At 41.6% G+C, this 18,888-nt stretch overlaps 1 protein-coding gene across 2 annotated transcripts; it reads left to right on the top strand.

The window, feature by feature from the left end:
- The first annotated feature begins 553 nt into the window (after positions 1–553).
- OSGIN1 (oxidative stress induced growth inhibitor 1) lies at positions 554–18,888 on the top strand. Of its 2 annotated transcripts, none has more exons than XM_075510563.1 (6): positions 554–578; positions 12,121–12,223; positions 14,747–14,883; positions 15,199–15,390; positions 15,725–15,816; positions 16,492–18,888. In XM_075510563.1, the coding sequence occupies exons 2-6, from the start codon at positions 12,139–12,141 to the stop codon at positions 17,483–17,485; spliced, it is 1,500 nt and encodes a 499-aa protein (XP_075366678.1). In that variant the 5' UTR covers positions 554–578; positions 12,121–12,138; the 3' UTR covers positions 17,486–18,888. The 2 variants fall into 2 exon arrangements, with proteins under 2 accessions (XP_075366678.1, XP_075366677.1); XM_075510562.1 differs by lacking the exon at positions 554–578 and adding an exon at positions 7,710–7,862.

Here is an 18,888-nt window from a genome sequence, read left to right as displayed (position 1 = left end):
TGAAGATACATGGCAGGCCACAGTGGAAGATGGGGTAAGAGATGATAGATGGAGAATGATGTATTACAATAGTGACTTTGTCATATGCTAGGATTGTTGGCCTGAAGTGGAGAAGCAAAACTCACAGGAAGGTCAGCAGAATGGGCTGCTTTTCTAGCAAGCCTGCATGCAAAAGGAGGTTTAACATTGCAGTATGGGTAGCAGACACGCAGAAGACTTGGCTCTCCCAGGCTCAACAACCTCATCTGTGTTTCCCAGTTGCAATAAGGATAGGCAGTACTTTAGAAATCCTTCACTTTACCTTGCTTAATATCCATTGTGTCTATTCCAGATTAGCTAATAAGGGTTCAGTACATTCACTGGCTGCGCATGTACTTTGTCTCTTTCAAATATGCATGAACAACAGCCACTCCTGACACAAACCTAGGAGTGACTTTGCATAAGCTCTTTATGTATGCTTTCTTCCAGGTGAGAGAATAAGAGAAGATCAAGATCAGGCTGGGGGATGGAGTGCAATATGAGCTTTTCATGCTTTTCTACTGTGTTTACCTAAGGCTACCTCCCTCCTGAGGTACAAGGTGAGAACATGCTTCCTCCCACATGTTTGCCCTTCAGTTATTTTGTTGAGGTTTCTTTGTGAACAAGGAGTATCCAGAAAGTCTCCAAGGCTTTCCACTTTGCTTTTTGTCAGGCATGTGGGTGACTGCGTTGGTTTAAAGAATAAGCTGTGCAATGCTTCTGTCATATTACTTCACACTTTTGCACAATTCCTATGTGTTGTCTCACACTCTGGCACATGTCCAGGCAAGGAAGATCATTCAAAGTAGGGACGGGCTTGAACTTGAATCTGAGGCCATGATAAATAGTCCTGTGGAACTGTCAGCTCAGTGCTTGCTGGTAGTGAAGCAAATCAAGTGCTAGGAAAGGATGGAGGCCAAACCAGAAGGCTGCTGCATAAAACTATGGTTCATCTGAGCTTAGATTACTGGATGATGTGCTGTTTTTCTCATCTCGGCATATGAGAGATCTGGAGAAGGTCTAGGAGGCAAAACAGGTTGATATAAGGTATGGAACAGCTTCTGTATTGGGAATAAGTCAGAAGACTGAGAGGAATATAATAAAAGTATATAGAGCTGAGTGGTGTGGAGCGGGATCAGCTGTGTAATCTCCCTTCAGTACAAGTACTAGAGGCCACATGTGAAATTACTAGGAACTAGATGAAAATAAATGGAAGGTGCTAGGAAGTGAACAAACCTCATCAGATTTCAGCCAGTTCCCTTGGCTGCAAGTAGCTGGAGGTAGGGGAAGACGCGAGACAAGCATCACATGCTTGTGCTGTTCTCTTCTGTGGGTGTCTGCTAATGCCCACTGCTGAAGATGGGATACCTGGCTGGATGGACCCTTTGAGTCAGTCTGGCCTGTCTTGAGTTTGCGTCCCTACAGGCAGTGCCGATACAGCGAGCTCTAGTTACCTAGTGTGACAACTCGGGCACGTGTTCAGGCACAGCGAGCTGCAACAGCAGAGACAAGGACATAAGCTCCCTGTGACACGGCAGAATAGCTCTGATCTGCAGTTACTGCTGATAGTCTTGAATGTTAACCTTCAGAGTGTCAGGAGTGCAAAAGAAGGCTTTAGATAACCCCCTGGTCAGAGCTCCCAGGGAATTGGTATCAAAGATAGCCCGTGTTTCTGATCACCTTGGTGCCACACCATCCTGCCTGGCTGAGCACATATCAGTCTGGACTGATAACCAGAGCAAGTCAGGTACTTCATTGTCACAGCTCTGCTGCGTGGTTTCAGCCTCAAGGTAAAGGGTCACTTTAATATTACCGTCCTCAGGCTCTTTAGTGGAGGTTTTGCTTGATGATTCAAACATTTTTGCAATCCAGACAAATATTGATCAGGGAACCAGAAACACCTCCTCCTTTTCACCCCTGCTTGGGACAATTTCTCTGTGGAAAAACAGAAAAATTGGGGCATGCTGCAGCTGGTCTGATAGCTGCCAAAAATGTGAGTGATTATAAATAAGTTATTTCTCTCTATAGAATAATTATTGGCAAGGGCATAGGATTAATCTAGAGTCTCTCGTCTCTAGTCTAGAAATAGCTGCTTGATAGACAAAAAAATAAAACACGCTGCGGGGGAGACAGACACCAACAAAACAAACCAAAACCAAAGTAATTCAAGCAAAAAATACACCTGAAACAGGAATAGTAAGCTTTTGGTAAAATAACTGGGGAGGAGAAGCAAGGAAGGCACCTTTAGTGAAATTTGTCCCAAAAAAGCAACTTGAACAAGATCTTCAGGGGATTTTAGTTCTTATTGTTAGATGCTGAATACATATATTGAAAGATAATTCTTGCTACAGAAGCATTGCATGTTTGTTTCATTGACCTATGCTCAGCTTTAAGCTTTGACATGTGCAAAAACTGGATGACTGTCAGCTAAATGTGGAATTACACAAATCACTAGGTATTTCTAAAAAAAATGCATTGGGGAATTAGTTACTGAATGGCTTTATTCTTGTGCAGAAATCCTGCCTCTCTTTCCTGCAAATTCACTGTGCCAAATCTTTTCAGAGTTCATGGGGACTATTTTGTATGTCCCTAAACCACAGAAATGACCCTGGAATATATGCACGTATCTCAAAATAGCGCATTCTATTTTACAGCAAGTGGCAGCTCCTTTTACAGCAAGTGGCAGCTCCTTTCATATTCCAGCCACCTTAAACTAGTCTAGAAACAGAGCTGTCAATTACAGGTGAGAAACCTTGACCTATGAAATAATTTTGTAACACTTTAATGCATTACTGTTATACTGTGACTAAGTGATAAGATTGTCTTTGAAAAAGATACTGGTTTGTCCAGAATTATACAGAACAGTTCCAAGGGACTTCAAATTTCACTCCTGGCAGTCAAGTGTTGCAGCACGTGGTGCTACTGTGAGGGGAAAATTGGGGTCTAAGAAAAACTTACATTTGAGTATATCACTTCAGCTGATCTTTCAATGTGCATGAAAGCCCTGTTAAGAGAAAAGGATTTGCATGCTAAAATCTCTTAGAATTTCCCAGAGGCTTTTAAAGTTACAGCAGAAAGAAAATGTTGCAAGTCAGGAACATCAGAATTGGTGACCAGGATCTAAGCAGCATCTACCTCTGATAGTCAGTATCAGCTGCTTCAGCGGAAGGTGAAAATAAACCCTGAGGGTGGGAAGCTGTGCGATAACTCTAGCACAGTCCTTTTCTAAACATTTACAGCTTGAAAACTATTGTGCTCTGCTGCAGAAATGCTTATTTTTCTTTAAGGAAATCAGTGATGTTGGCTATATTAGTTCTTAATGCCCTCAGCTGTACATGTTTCTAAGCCTTTCAGGAATGCTACTAAGTTCTTTACCTTGATTAAGTGATTCTTGATCTTGATAAAGTGAAGGAAAGAAAACTTTAAAGTTAGGCTGAAGAGCTGCAGGCTGGCTTAAGCTGTGGCAAGGAAACAAATTCAAGAATCTCCAAAGGCTTTCTGCAGCCCTCTTTATGGAATTTTGTGCTACTGAATTAAGCATACTGCATTACATGCTTCTTTTCCAGTTTTGAATTACCCACTTCTATTTGAAAAATCACTGTTTTGCCTTGGGGGAAAATATGTACAGAAAAGACGCCCAGTGCTCTCAGTTAGGCTGTACCTCCTACTTCAAAGTTTCTTCTCTATTGATTATTCCAGTCAAGAAACCATGAGTGTTAGCTTTTGTGGGATATTTTCTGCTTTTGGGCATATGCTTGCCAAGTTAAGTCTGGCACATCATAATATGATACAGCAGTCATTTAAATTAAGCTATCAGTTGCCAAATGCCAGTATAGATTAAAAGAACATAACTGAACACTGACCGTAAGATTGTACAGACTAAAGGCTATGTCTTCAAATGATCCTGCTATCCTGAAGTCATGTAAATATTTATGAATATATTGACATTAAGATAAGGGGAAAATTCCCTACCAGCTTCATGTGCAGTTTAATCTTTGACTAGGTCATAGCTGCTGTTTGTTTGGAATGAAAGTGCATGTGTTTACTTTTTCCCCAAACCACATCAATGTTGAGATCATGATGGAGGTCTGAGTGCAGTGCATGTGAGCTGAGCTTTCCTCTGCGTGTTGCACTTGGGAAACAAGGAATCTGCAAAGGCCCGGTCCTTCTGGGAAACAAGCATGGCTGTAGTCCCTTGAGCCTGAGGACTGTACCTCTTTGCATTCTACTAGTTTTTGAAAGGAAGCGTATGTGCTGGGAAGTAGAAAGCACGCTAGATTTGGCTATCATCCCCATATACTGTCATCTGAGGAGAGAACGGTGATCCTGGCTGGTTTTCTAAGGGGGACCAGGGGAAATGCATGCACAGCCACCCAGCACTCTGCACTACTTCTCTACATGGATGCTTCACATGTGAACTCTGAGTGACTCTGTTTTTGCAAGATATCCCCTGCTATCTCACAGTATAGTGGGCTACTTTGTACTTGCTCGCAACATCTTTTTCAGGGTGTGTTTATTTATGGAGACTAGCTAGATCTCTGCTAATGCTCTCCATTACTGTTCCTTTAGCCTGGATAGAGAAGATGTGCGAGATCCCCCAATAAGGCATTCTTAGTATGCACCAGGGTGCCCACACAAGTCTTTACTGCAGAGTAGCCAAAGACATGACTGCATGAATGCAGACAGTAGAGTTTCATAGCCCTCCTGGGTAGTATGATTCCCCAAGTATATTTCTTAACAGATGTTTTCAAGACACAGTGGTGGAAGTGGCTGATGCCTGTGGACAATGAAGGCTGGTGAAAAATCTTTGGTGTGGTCTCATTGATTTAGGAAGACAACCCTCTTAGAACAGACAGAGAACAATTTCAAGGTAATGAGTTGAGAGCAGGGAAAAGGAAAATTCACTGTTTTAAAACAGTTCCAGCAAAATGTAAGGTTTTGTTTTTTACTTTCCTCAAACAATTTTCCAGGTCACTAGGACAAAACCCTTTCAATCATTTATCTGACTGGGAGGTCAGTGTTCCTTTGAATAACAAATGGGTGTGGTGAACCTTTACTTCTCTCACTTTGGACCCAGATGCCTAAACACTGCAAAAAGTATGAACACAGGACAGATATGGCCTTGGCAGGGACATGGAAAAGTAGGACATGTGCTCTGGGCCAAATCTTTCTTTAGAGGAAGCCATGTGAAAGCACAAACACATGTAGGAAGTCACAAGTATAACTGAGAGCAGAACTGGGTCTCACACTTGCAAAGTTGCCTAAGCTGACTTTTCTGCTTTTTAAAAAAAACATTTTTTTTTTTTTAAAGAAAGAAGCTTTTCACAAGCTGCTGCATAAGTATTATTTTGCTCTTGCTAGATCACTTGGTGGTGTCTTGCCAATCTAGCTTAGTATCTGTTTTCTGAATAATGTTCATTAGAGGCTAAGCTTTACTATTTTATTTTTAAAAGGAAAAAGTTTAAAGAACAGAGGAAAAACCCTTGCAAATTTTTTATTGACAGTTTCCACTTAAGTCTGACATCTTTGTACCTTGTGTAATACAGATGTGGATTCCTCAGGTCTCAGCTGGAGTATAGTGCAATACACCTCAATGAATGAACCTACAGACTAGTGGCTTAGAGTGTTTTGGTTTTTTTTCTGTAAAAATCCGAAGCCCTCTAAAGATCCTTAAATCTGTGCACCAATAAAATGTTTTTGTCAGTTTGTGCAAAGAAAGAAGTTAGTATTGTTAGTCAACTGCATAATCTGACAGCTATGAATATAGTGCAAAGTCATGCTGGAAGTCTCTAAACTTTTTACTTGAGCACTTAACTAATCTGAATGACACTGCTTGCAATAAATCGAGTGAATTGCATAAATCTGTAGGTCAAAGGCTGGCTGCGAGGTCAAGTGCAGATTGCACAATTACTTCCTCTTCTGGAAAGCTTGTGCAAAGTGTTGGGCTGAATTATTTGTTTCCAGACAAGGTACACAAGGAGAAACAGCAACATTGATATATATTCCATGTGATGTGTTTAGGATATCCATAAAAGAAGCCCCCAAATTGCTGTGTTTCAATGGGCTTATTGTACAAGCAAATAAAGGACAGTGGGTTATTGTTGTATATGAATATTTTCCTGTAAAGAATTGTACTGTGTGCAAAAATAAGATAGAGCTTGTGGTTTTGGAGAGACATCCTGGCTTTATTTGCAGAGGTAATAGATTCTAGTTTTCCAGATTTTGGTGGGAAATGGAGAGGATCTCCTCTTCTTGCACATAGAGGACAACTTTATTTCTGCAGGTTTGCACACGTAGGAAATATTCCTGATTTTACTGCCTATAAAGCCTGCCAAATAATCATATGGTTTCCTCTTGTATCTATGCTATGAGCAAGTATGGACTTCAACATCTTTGTTCTAAAATGTTTGACATGCAACACTGCAATATATTGAAGATAGTTTTTGAAAAACCTAGGAACAGGACAGTCTTAAATCACCTAACCGAACAAATGCCTTAGTTTCGCTGGAAGCTTAATTTGTCCTTGACTGATATGGATACATTTGTTACCTGCCAATAAATATCTGGATAATGCATATAAAAGCCTTTGCTCCTGTCTAAAAATCCATATGAATTAAGAGCTCTGTGCAAATGCTACCTTGGATAAAGGCACAGACAATTTGCGAGAGACCTTAAAAAAAAAAACAAAAAACACCCCTAAGTCTGACAAGTATTTACTGAGTCAGATTTTCAGAGGGATCCCTTAGTTAAATTTTATGTGAAACAATGGCTTCATACTTATTAAAACAACTTATTCTGGTGGAATTAAAATAGATTATGAAGTGTTCTACTTTGATGTGGGTCTTGAGTATAGAATTCCTTCTCATGAACTGTTTCTGTCTTTTATATCACATGGTTGAAAGTATGCATCTTAACTGGGTACCAGCAGTCCTTCTAATTCCCTGGAGACTGCAGTTTCAAAATAGATGGCCTCAGAGATAAAAATATGCAGCACTTACTACTTGAACTGAACGCTTCAGCTCAAATTTATTTCATTTGTTAAGGGAACTTTAAATTTAGCAAGCTTGATTGATTATTCCTCTGAATTGAGTAAGATACCTTGGATGAAAATCCTGGCACGTTGTGAATTTTACAGGAAGTAGTCTGGCTCATTTTACTGCTACTGTGCAACAAGTTTATAAGACTCTATCTCACTGAAGAAAAAATATAAACTGCAGTCTATATTTTTCAGACCCACTGTATCTATGATATAATAAGGTGAAACTAAAACCACAAACTGTCCAAAGTAGGAAGAAAATCATGATGTTTTCTTGTCCTTTTGTGGCCAAAAAGATCACTAGCTTTAAAACAAGCATACAGTGTTATCCTATCACTTTTATTCCCACCTGTGATTATAACTAGCAGCTTTTCTTTTAAATAGAGGAGAAACCCAGTTCTGCCACAGGAAGCATTGCATTTTATGAAGTCCCAGGTTTTAATTTGCCCTGAGGGTTAAAAATGAAGATATTTGTTCAATACAGGACTTCTGCCATGCATGGCTCCTATAAGCCTGCTTTTGCTGTAGTCATGTAGTCAGCTGAACATTACTAAGGAAGATGACTACATCATTCATTCACAAGCTGGGAAGGGAAATATTCCTGCTGACTCATGCTTATAAGTATTTTCCTTGCTCCACCTCCATTCATTTCAGCTCCTCCTCTCCTCTCTTAGAGCTGGTAGCCTACTATATTTAAACAGCTGTCTTAGAGCAGAGGCACGATTCAAGGCTTGTAGTTTGGTTGGCTTTCCTGACTGTACAGGCATTTTCATAAAGATCTTGCACCTCATCAGGCCTGCTGCTAAAGGTAAGAAGGCTATAAGTAAATGTAGTGCGCTCTGTCTGGCATACTGTAACATTGCTTTCTGAATATCACAGGGGTGCTTTTAGAAAGGTATTATTTTCATGTACCACAAAGGTGAATTTTTTCCACACACTTTAATTGTGTTTGTGGGGTAACTGGCCTGGCATGTAAGAGTGATAACGCAAGTGGAGCGGGAAAAACAAACTTCTGAAATTTGTAGGCAAGTATAAAATGTAAAAGCTACTGAGATTTCTGTTTTTAAAAAAGCACTAATGAATTAAATTTTTAAAACTGCTGGTGAAATGAATGGGTTGATGAAGGAAAGAAGCTGAAGAAAACTGTTGCATTTGTGTTGGCACTGTTCTTGTTTAAACCTGAGTGTCATGGTAGCTCTTTCAGTCTCTTCCATTATTTATATATACTGACTGCACTGCTCTCTTGAACTCTCCCCATGTACTGTGCAGGCCACACTTGGTGGTCCTTACTTGAGCAAAAGTCTCATTGATGTTATAGGGAGAGCTACTTGCACATGGCTGATGTAACTTGGCTTTTTATTTCTGCTAAAGACCATTTAGTGTCATTGTCTTGCTAAATGCATCTTTGCTTTTTCTTTTACTCACTTAAAACCTGTTTCAGCTGTACAGCCTGGAACTACTCGGGGCCACATGGACCCACTTTATGTGAGTTATAGTCCCTCTAGGCTTAAGGCTGTGTCAGGAAGGTATGCAGAGTTTGGCCCAGAATGAGCTGGGTGCTTTTCCAAGCCAGAACAATTATGTAACATCACATAGACACTGAAATGCTTTGGAAGCAGCAAGGAGATAAATTGTGGAGCTTGCAGCACGCTCCCAAATGAAGAGGAGGAAAGAGACGCCCATTTAAAGTAGGAAGCCTAAAGCAGGAGCCAAAACAGGGATCAGTGTCACTAAGTTGGCTAAGTGTGAGTGCCCAGCAGCCTACTCTACATAAAAGGAGGGTGAGAAGAGTAGTCTTGGATTTCTTGCTAGCTCAGGCTTTCTCTTGCTACTAACTAGTTCTGTATAGATTTGAAATGAACGTCAATGTCCTGTATGCTTTCCAATAGCCTCTGCAAGAACAGGCTTTCATCTGCTACACTGTATTCGCTGTACAGGTTATCAAGGTATATGTGGTCCCTTGATTCTAAAATTGCCAAAAACCCCCTAAACTAATCCACCTTTACTTCTAATGGCAGGACAAGTGAACATTTGGCCTGAGACTGAAATGTCTGAGATGCTCTGAGCTCAGTTTTACCCCCAGAAGTCAAGCATTTAGCTTACAGGATGGGAATAGGTTCAGCATCTGGTTCACTTTCTACTTGAAAAGAAGAATTGTTAACTATGAGTTATAGAGATGGCAGCTATAGGATGTGGAAGGGACTTTTCCCATTTGTAGAGACGTGCTAGGATAAACAGAAACATCTCTGATGGCTGATCCTGTGTTGATAGAATTGTCCAGTGTCAAAACTTCAGGAAACAAAGTACACAGCACTAAAATGGTCATTATGGGGTTTTGTGAACCCAGATCCTGAAAAAATCCATGGCTAAAAATGGTCTTGTATGTGCATGGATCTAGTAATTTCATCAGAATAACAATTGTGCTCCTCTAGCCATTAGGGTTTGGTTTAATTCCAGCAAATGCTCCTTTCTCATGTATCAGAAGGTACAGAATGGAGGAGGAGGGTGAAATGAGGAGAGCGTTATCACTGAGCCCACAGCTGCTGGCTTTGCTCTATCAGGGTGGGGTAGGGTGGCATAGTGCAATGGCCAGGAGCCAAGGCAACCTTCCTCTAAAGCAAACAAGACCGCCAGGCTGACTTTACTGTCTTATGCCTTTTTTGTCCCCTTCAGGCTCTCCCAGAAAAATGCTGGCACACAACACCATGAATTTGCACCCAAGTCTTACAAATGGGCTTGCAGGCTTGTTATTTATATGCTGGCTTTGCTGCTCTCCTGGAACTGTTGCCATGTGCTGTATTGGGTTGGTTCAGCAGTCCTTGCTTCCAGGAAAAAATCCCACAGATGTTGCTGGGTTACCACTGTCTACAGAGTGCATACAGTCTTTCTGTGCATGCTGCTGCAGAGTCCTATGGAGCAGAAACCTGGAAGATCACTTCCAGAGATTTTGCTTCCCTTTTCCAGACTCCCAATAGTTTCACAGAAATAAGATGTGCACTCTGTGTTAGGAAAAATGAGTAAGAACTTGTCTTCTTGTGTAGTACAGCCATGGAGAGGGGGTTATTTGTTACCATGGAGAAGAAACCTCTGCTAACAGTCAGATAGGTACTGTGGTTTAGCTGGTTTGAGGGGAATACCTTACTGGTCACACCAGTGTCCTGTTGCTTTGGTGTCTCTGGCCATCCCAGGTGCTAGTGCTGAATTCTACCAATTGCAACTCTGGAGCTTTGTGGTAGGGAATTACTTGGGATAAATTTACACAACAATCTGCTGAAGGTGGTGCAGGTTTGGTTCATGTGGCAGAACCTACCCAAAAGGCTGGGGAAATACTTGGGCAGTTGGGCTGTGCTCCTGCAGCTACCAGGGTTGGGTTAAACATGCCTTAAGGGGTTGATGCATGCCTTGGTATGGACACAACACATGGAAGTGTTCATCTTCTGTAGTGTATGCGTCTACCTTCAAGTCCCAATTAAACTGGGAACCTAAGTTTCCTTGAAATCCAACTCTCTTCAAAGCTAGATGCTTGAAAGGACTTAAATTAGAAAGCATGACTATTATGTCTTAAGTGGTTCTTCCCCTGTTAGGCAAAATGCATGAGTCTTAGACTAACACTTAGTTAAGTGGTAATAGGCAACCAGTAAGCGTTACTAAACTGTGATCCAAAAATTTGGACAAAGCTGCTGGTTTTGAATTCAACTTTTAAGCCTTATGTGGCTCTACTTGGATGAAACCAGTCCCCTTGTAATAGCTTTGTCTAGCCCAGCAATGGCTGTATATTGCTGTATGAGAATTGTCACATCCTTGCAGGCAAATGCACTTACAAGACTCCTCCTGAAGCCTGGGATTCTGCAAATCCTCACCTGTGGTTTTCTGGCTGCCCATTCAATCACCAGGGTCTTACCACATTACTGTAGTTGCTGGTGATGTAAATGTCAGGCTTGAAGTGGAGCATTACACTTGTAGGATGACATTTGCTGCAATACCTGTGTCAAACACAGTGATGTGCCAGACCTTATGGGAGTGTGCAGTGTGCTTGCCAAAGATCTTTCTGTGCTTGAAAAGGGTGTGGAGAGCATGCCCCACTGAACAAAGTCATGCCATTCAGTGAATTTTTACTTAGCATTCCAAAAAGGGAGTAATGTTTTTAGAAAAGACTGTGTTCTCTGTAGAATAACTTAAAAGCTTATGCTGAACTTTGAAAATTTCACTTTTACTGTGGTAAAAATAACTTTTAAACTTCTCTAGATTAGTGACAGTATAGTTGAACTCCCCAGAAAACTGAAGAAGTCATTGTTTGACATGGTAGGATTCCTGCAGGAATGGCAAAAAACTTTGATTCACTATTCATTGAGTATCCACACAACAGATGAGTTTTGTAGATTCTACTCTAATGACACCTTAGTCTCCAAGATAATAGATTTGTTGTACATTTTGTTTAAAGACTTGTTGTTATTTACTTGTTCAGACCTACAACTCTATTTTCTCGAAAATTAAGAAAGAAGGTTCAAGAACTAAACTAGTGCTTCTCAAAAAACTCTTTAGTGATGGAATGACACATGTTTGAAAATGCAGCCAAGAGATTTCCAGTCTTTGGGCAGAAGTCTTGAGTGAGGTTTGCTCTACTTATCAATAAATGCACACGTTGCTTTAAAAAGTACAAAGCATTCATGAATGGGTTCATGATAATTATGGCAATAACTTTTCTACGCAGTATGGGCAGAAGCAAAGTTTTTGTTAACAAGCTGCAACACATCAGTTTCTGTAGTCAGAGGGTTACTGAAGTTGCCAGCTGTTCTGGAGGGCCTGGAATTTTTGTGTGGAAGAGAAAGATAAGGGTCTCCTTTTTTTTTTTTTTTTTTTTTTTTTCCTGGTGTAATCAGGGAATCATCGTTTGCTTTTGGGGGCAGGAGGAGAAAAAGATAAGCAGGCCTGTCCTGAGTGTGGAAGTGTAATGTGATGGTCTGCAATGCAAGGATAATACTTTAGATCAACCTGGGTTTGTAGGCTATAGAGAGTCATGTGTTTTGTCCAAAAGGAAATAATTCAAAACTTACTTGTTTTAATAGGAAGATTCCAGGACCTAAATGCTTCCAGACAGGAAGATGTACGCATTATTGAACAGACCCCAAAATAAGAGTGGGTTCAAGCCACTGCCTGTCGTGATCATAGGTAAGTTTTCTCCTGCCAGCATTGCTGTTTTCTCTAGTGCTGTTGTTGCTTTGGACTTGCTGTCTTCAGTTCTTGTTCCATGTGTTCTTACTCAAACCAGAAATGCCTGGCCACTGTTTGGCTGTCCTTTCCCTGACAGCCAAACTCTCTGCAGTACTAAGAGAAAGACCATTAAGAGTTGTGGGAAGTAGGGAACCAGGTATCTGACAAACTAAACCACATACCTCTTTTTAATAGGAAAATTGGTAACCTTTTGGGCATCAGTTCTTCTGGGCCTGGCTTTTCTCTGTTGGCTATTTAGAAGGGTTTGAAGCCTTTTCACTACAGATAGTTAATCAACTTGTTGAAGTGATTATCTGTAGTGCTTGAATTGGAGGTGTGTTTATGTGATCTTTCTCCATTGTCTGTGTTTAGAAAGTGCTTCAGATGCTGTTAAAGTTTCTCAAAATTTTTCACAGATTTGTTTTAAAATGCAAGTCAGATACACTGATTTTATACAGATTTAATAGAATGATTAAAAAGCTGTGGGTTTTCTACCAGTTTAGAAAACAGGTTATGTAGTAACTGTCTTGTCTCCCTTGCAAGAGGGGAGCTTTGTAATGTGAGGTGATTCTTGGAGCAAAGCATGAGTAGTGATGCCAGTGCCTTCCCCTCTGTGATCGATCATGAGCTATGCTTGAGTGCAGGTGTTGAACCCTGTTCATCTGAGCATGTCTAAAATGCCTTGTAGACCAGGGTTCCTTCCTTATCTGTTATCTAACTTATAGCCCCCAAGAGAGCTAGTCCAAAGTTAGCGCATACAAATCAGACTTAATCCATGCTAACAGTGAGTTTGACAAGGACACTACTACCAGCAGGTTCTAGTCTGAGAGTGACTTTGTACTGCCCAGTTGTACAAGTCTTCAGGTGGGAGGGAGGATATTTTGGTACATCCCTAGTGCACCTATACATGGACCCAATGTGGATATATCCCTACAGCCTCAAAAGCACCAGTATGAATATGTGCGCTCTGAGGAGGCTCTTGGACTGAAGCAGCTCAGCTGTTTCACTGCAGCTGGACATTGCACACAGGTTCTAGCTACTTCCCAAGGCCTTGCTCCAAGAAGGCTGTGGACTCCCTCTGCTGTGCTGGCAGCCTCATAAAAGCAGTTGCTTTCTAGAATAGTTTGAGCCCCAGAGGCAGCTGCGCTTGTGACCATCCACATCAAACTTAGGTGTGGTTCAGAGTAAGTCCTCTGCGTGTGTTGCTGAGTGTTGGGCACTCAAATGATTAAGTTTGGCTTAGGTACCTCCTTGTACTTCCTAAAGCAAAGGAGTAAGCTGAAAGGTGTTACATCTTACTACAGCTGCAGTTTAGTTTGTTTTTAATTTCTGTTGCTGTTAGGTTTAGATAACTTTCCTGCAAGTGGAATATTCCAAACATTGACCAGCAGCTGCTGGTCCTTGCTCAGCACAGCAGACTTTGGCCCTAGCTGTGGCACATACTGCCCTTCACATAGCTCAGCCTGCTGTTAGCTTTACAGCCTGAGCCTCCTTCTATCTCAAATTCCTAAGAAGCAGCCTTTGCTGCTCACGCATGCAGCATGGGCACTGTGTCAACACAGGCTGCTGTGTCACTTCAGCTCTCCTCCCCTGCATCGTCACTGCATTATGTAATGGTGGTTAGCCACATACTAGTGAGCAGCGAAGCCTGAGCAGCCGGAGAAGCTGACACCTAGTTATGCAGACACTGTAAAATATTAAACGTGCTGGAGAACAGCCATGTGAAAACTTTCCACAGGCTACTCTCACTGGGCTTTGGAGTCGCATATATCAAGTTTTTCCACTGGCTGTTGGGTGGTCAGCAGGAGGAGTTCAGTCATCCAGCAATCTGTTCAAAGTGCTGTATTGGGGGGTGGGGGGGAAGGGGTGTCTTGTCATGGCAGAGAGACTTTTTTCCTTAACGCACTGCCTGCGGTACCATGGTAGGGCTGGTTCCCATTTGAAAGTGTCCTCAAGATGCCTTAGTCAAAACTGCTATTGCTGGATGTCTGTTATTAGATGGGATTCCCCTTCACTTTAATAGTCACTCTCTTTTCTGGACTTACTCTGTATTCTGTGCACAATGAACTACTCTGCACTGGTGTAAAATGTGCATCCAGGAAAGCTGAGACCCCCAGGTAGTATGTGACCAGTTTCTATACCTTTAAAGAAGTTAATGAGCAATAACTCAATTCATCAGCATGCTAGAGACTTTAAGCTTCAGGTGAGGTTAACCTCTGGCGTGTTTAACTCAATGTCTTTTCAGCAAGTTCTGAAGACCTTGCAATGCAAATAAATGCAACTGAGGAGGAGAAGGGCATGTAAGAAGGTAAAACTACTTCCCCAGCTCCATCCGATAGGTCAGTGGTCAACCTGGAATAGAAAGTCCCCTGTATCTGCAGCAGTGTCTTATCCTTTGAATTGGGCTGGATATTAGAAACACTTCTCAAAGGGCTAATCTATCTGCAGGAATATAAATTCTTCTCCATTGTGTCTTTTTAGGGAATGGACCTTCAGGAATCTGTCTCTCATATTTGCTGTCAGGCTACATCCCTTACTTCAAAAGAGATTCTCTTCACCCTCATCCCATTCTTCAGAGGAAACTGGAAGAGGCACCAGGTGTCTCCATTTTGGACCAGGTTCGTCTAAAGAGAAACAGTAAAACATCACAGTAAAGCATCCTAGGGGTATATTATAAGTTATAACCTCATCTGAATTTTCAAAGGACACAGACAGAATGAGCCTTAAGCAAAGTACTTGTAGTTGTCCAGATCTCCCTCATATGAAATTCCAGCATTGCTGCTAAGATCCTTGAGGTAGTCCTCGGGCAGTAACAGGGTCTGTGTGCCAGTAAATTAGCTTCACAGAACACCAAAACTACTAACTGGAAATACTGGAGTAACAAGCAGTCTGGCAGGACACCCATTTTGAGCATCTGATCTGCGTCTCTCTAGGATTTGGAGTATCTGTCTGAAGGCTTGGAGGGACGATCCCACAGCCCTGTGGCTCTTCTGTTTGATACTCTTCAGCGTCCAGACACAGACTTTGGTGGAACAGCAGAATCTGTCCTCACTTGGTGGCACAAGACCGACAGGGCTGTCCCTCACCTGGTCCTTGGCAGAAATGCCCCTGGAGGTGCCTGGCATGTATGTGAATTGAAGCCTATCTGCTTAGGCCTGCGTGTTGTAAGGTAGCCAAATGTGTTGACTAGAGAGGCAAAAGCTCCTCTAATATGCCAGTCAGCCACGTTTGATTTTATGTATATAGACAAGTGAAAGTTTAGAAGGAAAACAAGCATGACAGGCATTTATATTTCCAGTCTATTGTTCTTTTTGGAGAACATGGATGGTGTAATCCATGACAGCAGATCAGAGGAAATCGCTGATTTCATTATCTGTGCCATATTGAAACATGACAAAATTGCATTTCACTTCTTACATTAAATAACTGAAATTCATTTTACTGTGTTTCTTGTTCCAGTCTATCGAGGGCTCTATGGTTACCCTGAGCAGAGGGGAATGGATGGGACTCCCAGATCTCCCATTCAAAGACTGGCTAAAGCAAAAGAGAAGGTAAGATATCTATGGTGTGATTATTGGCAAACATCTGGAGGTTATTTGGGAACCTGGAGTGGAATGGACTTCTTGAATGTAGCTACCTATCTGTTGTGGATGATTCTAGTGAGGGAAAGAACATGCTCCCACATCCCAGTAAAAGTCCATTCTGCATTCAGTGATTCAGGTAAAGTTGCAGTGCTTCTTGGAATGTGTCCTTCTCAACACCCACTGGGGAGATGCATCACAGTGACCATGAGTTCTGAATAAAGCTTGGAAAAGGCATTGTCATCTGACTTCTGTGTCTACTGCTGCTGTCCCTAATGACAAGTATAATCATCTCAGCTACTGTGCAGTCTCTGAGGTGCTTCTGCTCTTGAGATGTGTAACAATTAATCTTAAAAAGTCCAGGAGTTAAAAATGGAATGGAAGCAAGATGTGAGAGGAAGGCATAAATGAGCAACCATGTTCTTAGGGATGGGATCATGCTAGAGATAGCTGCCTCTGTACAACAGCTTGTGGACCTGAGTGTTAGATTTATATACCAGGAATAACTTTGAAGTCAGGGAAACTAGATAAGTCTTCTCTGGTAGTGCCAGGATAGATGGCTCTAGGATACATTCAGTGGAAGAGGGGAGAAATTCCAGTCTCTCACTTAACTGCTGCTTGACCTTTGTTTGTACTACATTACAGAGGCCTCAGAAACAATAGAGCCACAGCAGAAGACATTGCTCAATATTATCAACACTATGTGATGAAGAAAGGACTGCAGAAGAATTTCAGATGTGGTACTGTTGTGACCTCTGTGAGGAAAGTGAGTGCAGAGAGCATCTCCAGCCACGCACAGAAAGGTCTGCAGGAGCATAGTGACTCACTCTGGAACTTCAATGAGAAAAGTATGGAGGTCTTTCAGGTGGATGGATTTTTCAAAACTGTGAAAGGTGATAAAGAGCCCTTTTCCATCTATGCAGAGAATGTGGTCTTAGCTACAGGAACATACGATAGTCCTACTTGGCTTGGGGTCAAGGGAGAGAACCTCTCCTATGTCCATCACCAGCTGTCTGCCCTAGAGGAAGCAGTGAACAACAACAACATTGGCATCATGTCAGATCCAGTCTTGATTGTAGGTGCTGGTCTGACAGCTGCTGATGCGATTCTCTTTGCTCACCATTGCAATATTCCAGTAATCCATGTTTTTCGGAGACGAGTCAGTGATCCAGGTCTTATTTTTAATCAGCTCCCCAAAATTATGTACCCTGAATACCACAAGGTCTATCAGATGATGAAAGAACAGTCAGCTGCCTGTGCTGGGCCCTATGACTGTTACGTTAGCCTTCCTGAACATCATGTGCTATCCTTCGGCAAGGACAAGAAATGTATCTTTCAAGACAAGAATGGCTACCAGAAAGTTTATAAAATTTCTATGGCTCTTGTTCTAACTGGCTCAAACCCCAACCTCTCCTTTCTGCCAAATAATGGCATTGACTTGGCAATGACCAGTGACCAACCAGTCAATCCAAAGAGGAATCCCATAGATGTTGACCCATACACCTATGAATGCACTCAGGAGAAAGGGCTTTATGCTCTAGGACCTCTAGCTGGAGATAACTTTGTACGCTTTGTACAGGGAGGGGCTCTGGCTGTTGCCAGCTCTCTGTTGAAGAAAGCAAACAAAAATCCCCCCTAACAAAAAATCCCTATGCTAACTGTGTCTGAAGAGGTTACTGCTGTTTTCTTAGAAAAGCAAGTAATCCGATTTGTACATCCTCAAATATAAAGCCCACTCCTGGTATTCTCCAAGGTTATGCAGAGAGTTACTAAGTTCTTGCTGAGTTATTTGAGAAGACTAAGTCACCAAACAGAGTGGGTTTCACACACAGCAGTACCTTCAGTCCCTGGGGATTCAGCTCTTTTCCTTCACAGCTGTGTATGAAGGTTGCAGGGACTTTGAAGCTTGTGCCTGGAAAAGTAGAGGGCGAGATAGTGATTGCTCTTCTATGTAACACCTTCCAGGTTGCTGAAAATTGAATTGGGGAACAATCAATGTTAATTATTTCCAGACAGCAGGCTGACAACCCTGTGTCTGTTAGTGTCTTACAGTGTTTTTTCATTAAACAAAGTAAGCTGACATGGTTTTGTTTGCTCCTGTGGCTTGGCTGTATGTTCTCATTAGACCAGAAATCACTGAAAGATGCTGCAGGTACCTCTCTGGCACATGAAGTGGTACTCTGCAAATAAAAACTGACATAGTCAAAACAGTCAAAACTGTATGGTCTCACTGACACCAGCAACAAGTAATATGTAATATCTTTTTAATCAAGAGATTCCTGTGATGTTGTTTTTTTCTCCTTCTTGAGAAGGAATGGTACTGTTTTACAAACACTTGGTTTGCCATATTGCAGCCTCCTACTTTCTAAATCCTAAAACTGCAATAGCCAAATTTTTGGCAGCTGCTGTAGAGACAGCAGAACTAAAGAGGAGCTACTGTCTGTCTTGTAACTGCCCAGGTACTGTATGGTGCTTCTGCTGCACAGAGTATTTCAGAAAGACACAATATGTTATATATTGTGTAAATTTCTAATGTAATGTGACTTTTTTTTTTAAGAATACTATTTGTGTAAAGGGGAAATCGCCACAGTCACTTTATGATACTTTTATGCTATATATAGCAATTTTTTTACACTAATTTTCTAAAATATTTTTATTGGCAAAATATTTTGTTACAGGCTTTCAGTCAGTGTTTTGAATGAGCTGGGGTGGGTGGGAATGATGCCTTATGTTGCAAACAGCATTCTCAACAGCCCTCCAGGGCCTTTCATACCCCTTACTAGAAAAATCAGTCATAGCTAATCTTATTTGATGTAAAGACAGACTCTGCTCCCTGTGCTGCACTGAAACTTGCTGACATGACAGGATGCTGCACATGTCTCTGGAAAGCTGAGTATGTGGAGACAGTGGCTGTTTGTAAATGAATCGGCCTCAAGTTGAGACGTGCAAGGAGCTTTCTGTGGTATTCCTCTATCGCACTTGAATATTTTTGCCACTGACTATTCTTGTATGAAATTTTTCAATAAAGTGATTTCAGACTTA

Source organism: Mycteria americana, chromosome 8 (genome assembly GCF_035582795.1).
Source record: "Mycteria americana isolate JAX WOST 10 ecotype Jacksonville Zoo and Gardens chromosome 8, USCA_MyAme_1.0, whole genome shotgun sequence".
Taxonomy (NCBI): Eukaryota; Metazoa; Chordata; class Aves; order Ciconiiformes; family Ciconiidae; genus Mycteria; species Mycteria americana.
The sequence above is the reverse complement of the archived record's forward strand: the minus strand, read 5'-3'. Positions and strand labels throughout refer to the sequence as shown.

What these genes read in the sequence shown, in the direction of transcription:
- OSGIN1 (XM_075510563.1), top strand. Translation starts at nt 12,139, where the DNA reads ATGCTTCCAGACAGGAAGATGTACGCATTATTGAACAGACCCCAAAAT. An exon ending in ACTGCCTGTCGTGATCATAG is followed by an intron (nt 12,224 to 14,746) that starts GTAAGTTTTCTC and finishes GTGTCTTTTTAG; the next exon opens with GGAATGGACCTTCAGGAATC. An exon ending in GTGTCTCCATTTTGGACCAG is followed by an intron (nt 14,884 to 15,198) that starts GTTCGTCTAAAG and finishes GCGTCTCTCTAG; the next exon opens with GATTTGGAGTATCTGTCTGA.